Source organism: Lissotriton helveticus, chromosome 12 (genome assembly GCF_964261635.1).
Source record: "Lissotriton helveticus chromosome 12, aLisHel1.1, whole genome shotgun sequence".
Lineage (NCBI taxonomy): Eukaryota > Metazoa > Chordata > Amphibia > Caudata > Salamandridae > Lissotriton > Lissotriton helveticus.
In genome coordinates, this window is record NC_136073.1 from 232,494,192 (window position 1) to 232,502,020 (window position 7,829).

General features: G+C 44.4%; 1 protein-coding gene across 1 annotated transcript in view; it reads left to right on the forward strand.

The window, feature by feature from the left end:
• ZC3H18 (zinc finger CCCH-type containing 18) overlaps positions 1-7,071 on the forward strand; it is a 529,005-nt gene extending 521,934 nt beyond the window's left edge. The window contains exon 19 of the mRNA XM_078670778.1: positions 5,743-7,071. Coding sequence (XP_078526904.1) covers positions 5,743-6,328 — 586 coding nt within the window. The 3' untranslated portion in view covers positions 6,329-7,071. The remainder of the gene's footprint in view (positions 1-5,742) is intronic.
• Positions 7,072-7,829: the final 758 nt, after the last annotated feature.

Consider the following 7,829-nt stretch of genomic DNA (forward strand, 5'->3'; position numbering starts at 1 on the left):
CCAGTGCTCTCTCGCATAGAGAAGGAGGACAGGCCCCAAAAGATTCGCCTTCCTGCCTGACAGGCCACCCTAAGCCGGATACTTTTATTTCTCATGCGGCATAAAGGAGATCAAAGAATCCGGCTCCCCCATATCCACCCCTCCGGACAAAGAAGCGCATAAGCTAGACATCATGGTGGAGCGTTTCTCCCCTATGGCTGCAACTACCATCAAGGCGGCCAACGCGTTGGCTATCATCGGCCGCTATGATAGAACGATGTAGTCAGACATGGCCTCTTTACTAGACTTCATTCCTGAGGACAAGAGGCAGGAAGCCAGAAAATAGTATTAGAAGAACGGGCCGCCTCTGAAACAGTCGCCTGCGCTATGGATATAGCCAACACAGGGTTTTGCCAATTGGCAAGTGCGTCAGTCTTGAGGCGCCAAGGGTGGTTGAAAGCCGCCACTTTTAGGCTGGAGGTCCAGACAAAGGTCCTGGATATGGCGTTTGATGCGGATGCTTTGTTTGGGAAACATATAGATGAGGCACTTCTATCCATCAAAAATGATACGGATGGGCAAGGTACTCTCGTTTCCGGAACTGCAGGAGAAATACGAAATGGCCCAGGGGGAGGTGTTTCACTACCTGCAAGTTCGTCATGCTCTAACAACTGGTCTGCCAGACTTGAGCAACCTTCCCGAATAGTCTCCACTTGAGGACCGTCTACTTTCTGAATCACGATTGCCAAACTGCACTAATGTTGCCGAGGGAGGCAGCCATTTCACTTCGCTTTCGGTTGATCCAACGGAAAGTCCTGCATAGAATGTACCTCACCGGGGTGACATTGGGCAAAATTGGGATGTTACAGGATGCATTTTGTTTGAGGGGGTGTCACCCAAGCTGCAACCTCTACCATACTATTTGGGATTGCCTATTCCTGCGTCCCATGTGGGAGGGGATAACCACACGCATGCAAGACACACTGGGAAAAACAATCAGCCTCACTCCACTACTGGGGCTCCTCAACATTTGGGAGCTAACCAATCTTACTGAAGTAGAACAACTACTAGTTACCTTGGGCTATGTGTTGGTTACGAGAGCCATCCCGATGAAGTGGGGGGTGGCAGGGTGACCCTCCATAAATGTCTGGCGGCTGAGCTGGACAAATGTATGGTAGCAGAAAAAAAAGTATTCAAATGCAGAGGATGCCCTAAGAAATGGGACAGAAAATGGAGTGGGTGGAATGCATACCGTTGAAATCCTTGTATATCTCCTACTGTAAAATTGGAAATGGCTAAGGGGAAACATCTCACATTTTGCATGACTGAATTATTGTATGATTAAGTTCCGTAATCAATGCCTGCTATTATAAGATTGAACTGTCTGCAATTTATACCTGTGATTATTGGAATTTTTCCTAATAAAAAGAACATTATAAAAAAATTATACGGATACAGCAAAATCTTTAGGCTCCCTCCAGTACAGGAAAATACTATTCAGGGGAGTGAAAGGACGTGATTCCAGAAGGCACGCAATATCCGCCCGACCAGCCACAATACAGGCATGCTTACCAAACTGCCACCTACCGTCAACCTTCCACGGCTGGTTTCTCTCGTCAAGGGGGCCGAAAGAGGATCAACCCAAGGCAGAGACAACGAGAGAAAGCAATGATTGGAACAGGGTACCATCTCCCCCTTTCATTTCCCCTCCTGTAGGTGAAAAGTTCTCCAGTTTCTTCCAGCATTGGGAGAGTATAACAACGGACCACTGGGTGCTGGATCTGATTGCCTTCTATCATACTTTGGAGTTAGCAGAGAAACCTCCAACTACTCCACCCAGGGAAGCCCCTCCCCTCCATTTCCACTTATTGCACAAAGAGGCAAATGTTATGCTCTCAAAAGAAGCTATCAAGGATGTTCCAACTCTTCAAAGAGGTCAAGGTTTCAATTCCCATTTTTTTTTTATTATGAAGAAGTTAGGGGAATGGAGACCGAATTTTGGATCTCAGAAAGTTAAACAAGATCCTGAGGAAGCAAACTTTCAGGATGGTAACTCTGCCAAGATCTTGCGGCGTCTATGCAAAGGAGACTTCATGACCTCCCTCGATTTGGAAGATGCATAATTCCACATCCCCATTCATCGGAAGCATCCAAAATTCCTCTGATTCACGGTGGCTGGTACCCACTACCAATCGAAGTTATTCCTTTTGGCCTCAAGTCAGCACCCAAGATATTTACAAAGTGCCTGGCGCCGGTGGCCGCGGCCCTACGTTCTCAGGGTCACCAAGTCTTCCTCTACTTGGGCGACTGCTGCCAAAGGCACCTACGGCAAAGCAAGCAACCAAGACCACGAAGGCTTGTCTTCAGCTGTTCAGCAAGCTGGGGTTGACAGTCACCATTGCATAATCGTCATTTATTCCCAATCAAAAAATACCCATCCTGGTAGGAGATTGGACACAATTTAATGCAAAGCATTCTTGTCTGAAGAACGTCAAACCAGTCGACAATTGGCTATGGTCATCTGAAGAAAAAAAGTCAGTTTCAATAAGGAAATACAAGTCGCTACTAGGGATGTGTTCATACTGGTTCCCTTAGCCGGACTCAAAATGCAACCTATCCAGGAAGAATTGCAAAAGCAATGGCTTCAAACATCGGGATCTTTTGGCGGCATCATTCAGATTACTTCGGCCATGTAGATAGCAATGCAATGGTGGTACCACATCCCAAACCTTTCAAAAGGACTTACTTTCTTGCAAAACATTCCTGACTACATCCTGACAACAGATGCCTCTATGGAAGGCTGGGGAGGTCATTTGCAGGACCTTGAAATTCAAGGCAGATGGTCCAAATCCCAAACATAAAGTAATATCAACAGCCTGGAGTTGAAGGCCATATTCCTATCTTTACAGGCATTCCTGCAGAGAATAGCAGGCGCTTCTGTAGTGGTCTGTATGGACAACACGACCAGTATGTTCTACGTAAACAAACAAGGAGGGACCGAATCTCTCATGCCTTCTCGGGAAGCACAAGAACTGTGGAGCTGGGCAAGAGAGCACTGGATTTCTCTCATGGCTGAGCATGTTCCAGTTTTACACATTACGCTAGCAGATGCTCTCAGCAGAGCTACAGACAATTGCCACGAACGGGAACTCAACCAATTCCAGCTGGATGGAGTGTTTGCTCCATGGGGAAAGCCCGTTCTGGACCTGTTTGGCACAAACATCAACGCCAAATGCTGGTCCTATGCCAGTAGGTTCCTCCTCCCAGGGGCCCTTTCAATGCAATGTCTGGGATATATGCCTACGCCTTTACCCCCATCCCATTGATTCCCAGGATACTAACCAAATCAAGCTCAAAGGATGTCGCCTGATTCTCATTGCGCCCAGGTGGACCAGGCAACATTGGTTCCTGGAACTTCTTCACCTCTCAGAAGCCCGACCCATACGTCTTCAGCTGTTTCCTCCTCTCCTGTCCAGGGAAAACAGTCAAATGCGCCATCTAAATCTGGTGTCACTGCACTTAGGCTTGGTTCCTGAAATCTTGGAATTTAGAGACATGAACATTTGACAAGCGTGTAGAGATATCCTTACGAAATCTAGAGCGGAGAAGACCAACAAGACGTACAAACTAAAATGGAAAAGGTTCTGTTTTTTGTGCTCTGCGTCCACTTCATGTATCACCGCAACAGATTTTACCATATCTTCTCTCCTTGGCAAAATTGGGTTTAGCTTTCGCTTCGGTTAAGGTGCATCTGGCTTCCATCTCTCGCTATAGAAGAGCTTTCAGTGCCACTTCTCTTTGTGCCTCAAACCTGATCAAACAATTCATACAGTGGCTGTTCCGTACTTTCCCTCCAATGCGAGCACCTCTACCGGAATGGAACCTCAACGTGGTCCTTGCACAACTCATGAAAAGACCATTCAAACCCATTAATTAAGCAGAATTTAAATTCCTAACCTAGAAAGTCGCTCTTCTGCTGGCCCTCACCTCAGCCAGAAGGGTAAGCGAAATCCAGGCATTCACCATTAAGAAACCTTTTTTAATATCTAAGAAGGACACTTTGATTCTAAGGACTAATCCACCATTTATCCCAAAAGTGCACCACAATTCCACCTCCATGAGCCGGTAATACTCATGTCCTTTGTTTCCGCAACCATCAATGAATGCAGAGCAGGCAATACATGCGCTGGATGTCAAACGTTGCCTCAAGTTCCATCTTCAGAGAACGAAGGGCATTCGAAAGACTGATCGATTATTTGTTGCCTATGGCCAAGACAGAGAACGAACTGCAATAACAAAAGCCACTATCTCAAGATGGATATCGGCTGCGATACAGTTCTGTCATGTCAAAGCCAACAAATCTTTGTAAAGGGCAGCAAAGGCTCACTCTACCAGAGCGGTTGCTGCGTCAAAGGCCCTCTTCGCCCGGAGTGACTTTGGGAAAGATCTGTCTTGCAGCAACCTGGAGGACTACCTATACCTTCACGCTGAACTACTGTCTGGAATCCGCACAGGATGCAGATGCAGCAGTAGGCCAGGCGCTGCTTCGCCATCTCTTCCATTAAGGTAAGCCTCTTTCTAGCCACTGGAAAGAGTCTTTGTCCTTATGGTGGTTTCATTTACTAGCATATATTGAAATATATAAAGCATATCTAAGTTAAGTGTACTATTAGTTACGCTATTGTTTCTTTTTCCTTTCCCCTAGCTAATTCTGTGTGAATATGGAAATTCTAGTATAAAAGTGATATTTTACCCTTCTTTTAAGAGTATATTCCTTGCATTGATAAACATAACAGTGTGCACAGGTATAGCCCTTGAGGGTTTTTTCACATTAACTCACATTTTTGGGTTAGACATCACACACTATCTGCAACAGACAAACGAAAAATTGGATGTGACTGCTTGCTACTGTGATTCAGACATGTGAATCTGTGAAAGATACCCCAATACTGGATAAGGAAATAAGTTACTTATCTGTAACTACGGTTATCCAGTATTGGTATCTTTCATAGATTCACTTGCACCCACCCTCCTTCCCCGTAGAGGCTGTTTCCATTTAATCATTAAGACACTCACTTCTCACTTGTGCTGGGAAAATCTGAGGGAAACTGCCTCTGCTGCGAAGGTTCTAGAGGGTGCTAGCAGATGATTGGCTGCATTCAACATTTGGTCCTTTTTTAAATAGGACATAGGCTATATAGAGCATGGCTCTAGACCATTATAGCCTATGGCAGTATTTACATACTGCTTTATTATGGTATTGTAGGACTCCCATCTCGACCACGGGGAAGGATTCAGGCATGCGAATCTATGAAAGATACCAATACTGGATAACCGTAGTTACAGGAAAGTAACTTATTTTTTTATGCCTGCACCTGGCTAAGCAATGTGCAAATTGTTCAGTCTCGGAAATAGGCCAGTTTCATTTTGTTTAAACCCACTCTATAGGTTTGCAACTAATAGAGTCCCTCCTTTCCAGCGTACTCCACCAGTTGCGATAAACACCTCACCTGAAGGATCATCCACGATCCTGTTGTTGTGTGTATCCCGCTCTAGTCTCTAACACCTCAGGCAGAACCTTCCTACCCTGTTTAATCAATTATATTCTAGACATTGCAAATTTTGCCTTCACAGTTACTAAGAAAAATACTAATCGAGATTTGATAAAGCCGGGCTGCGCTCCATGTTTTAGTAGCTTTGTGAAATGTTTCACACTGGCCAGTTTGTTCTAATAATAATGCTTGGACTTCTTTTCTCCTATAGGAAGCGGACGTTATCGCCACCACCGAAGAGCTCAAGCAAGGGAACAAGCATATCAGGCAAAAGCCCAAGCATGCCAGCCAAGACCACAAGTGGGTCAGGGAAGACTGTGAGCGGGCCAGTGAAGATACCCAGTGGACCGACAAGAACCACAAGCAGTTCCAGCAGAGTTCCAAGTAGTTCCAGCAGAGTTCCAAGCAGTTCAAGCAAAGTTCCAAGTGGGGCTAGCAAAGTTCTGACCGGTGCCAACAAAATTCCAACCGGTCCCAGCAAAATTCCAAGTGGACCTGTCAAAGTTCAGAGCAGTCCTGTCAAACTTTCAAGTGTTCCCAGCAAGAGCATAGGAGGGCCCAGCAAAAGTATAAGTGGACCAAGCAAGAGTACAAGTGGGCCCAGCAAGGTGACTAGTGTTCCTGGCAAGGTTACAAGTGTACCAGGCAAACCAGCTGATGCCGGGCAGGTAGCATCAACGAGTGCAAAATCTAGCAAGACCAGCACCTTGACGCGACGCGAGGAGCTTCTGAAACAACTGAAAGCTGTAGAAGATGCCATTGCTCGCAAACGAGCAAAAATTCCAGGAAAAGTATAACACACGGGTATGAACCTATGAGCGAACATCTATGGAATAGAGAGACTATTTGTTGTTTTTATAAATAGTGTAAGAACAGCCATTTTGGGGTTTTTGGAGTTGTCTTATTTTGGCTGCAAGTTCTTTTTAAACTTAATAAAATGTACAAAAAAGCCAGTGTCTTCAAACCAGAAGGGGAAAAGCTGGCAGATCTGGCTAAAGCAGCTTCAGAACGCAGTGATCACCTTCCTCCATATGTAAGCACACAGCACCAGAGAAACAGAGCAAACTTGTATAAAGACTTAAGGCTTCAGTGACTCGTCATTGTAACTTATGCATGGAGGAAACAGTTTACGTCTCTGTAAAGGATACTTACCCATCTGCTCCTGTTCCAAGCAGTGCCATGAGTTGTATTTTAGCTATCCTTGCTGTGTATTCGTGGCTTCAGAATGCAGTCCTTTATACTGCCCAAAACAGAAACAGAAATCTGCTGTGAACTACTGGCATATCTACCCTTCTTCCTCCCCTCCTTCTCTTCCACTCTTACAAGGAATGAAGATATATATATATATGTATTATATATATTCTTGCTGACTTTTGAATGAAAATTATGCCTGTCTTTTGTTTTAAACATAAGATTGTTTTATTTCTTTCAAAGAGAGGGAAACAAAATAACTTAAAGGTATTGTTAGGGTGTTTGTCCAACAAGGAGGGTCTTTTTTGGGGATGAAGTGGGTAGATTCTCCAGAAATAAAGTATTTTGATAAACAGTTCTGGTTTACTCTGTGGCTTAGTATGGTGTCAGTGTACTTTTATATTGCAGTTTACCGACTTGTAAGCTGCAGTACAGGAATGTAATTTGTTATAACTGAGGACCAACGCATTACATCAGAAACCCTGTAAAAAAAAGATAATATTGCTACAGCTAGCAGAACTAGTTGGTTTTCATAGGCCATAATGTAGTACAGCGGTGAGACTCAATGTGTCATTGTGTGAATGTTAAAACAGTAATGTCAGTATAAGATGAACATACCTAAATCTAGCAAAAGACACAAGCAGCAGTAAGTATATTTACAGTATATGAGTAGGGGTTACACTTCAGGGTTTTTTAAAAGGCTTGGAGAGAGATGCTCATTCCGATGACTGATGGGAGTGCATTCGAGTGGAAGTCGAAATCTAGATGCCGCTCGTGGTGATTTAGGGACTACTTGGGGCGTATGATTAGTTTATCTTAAATTGCCACTTAAGGCGTAACAGACCAGGGAGTTGGAGGTAATCTGGGTATAGTTGAAGGGTGGCTTTAAAAAACTGTTTATATGCATGTAGAGAGCCTTGTTACGAGCAGAGGGTGGGGAGTGTCTTTTGCCAGGCTGTACAATGTTCCAATTGCAAAGATTAAGACATTGTCAAATGGGAGAAAAGATTGCTAGAGGAAAGTTACTAATAGACTATTGTAATAGTTCAGTTAAGTGCCAGTGGGTTGAATTAATGATTTTTACTCTTGCTGAAAGGTACAAGGGTA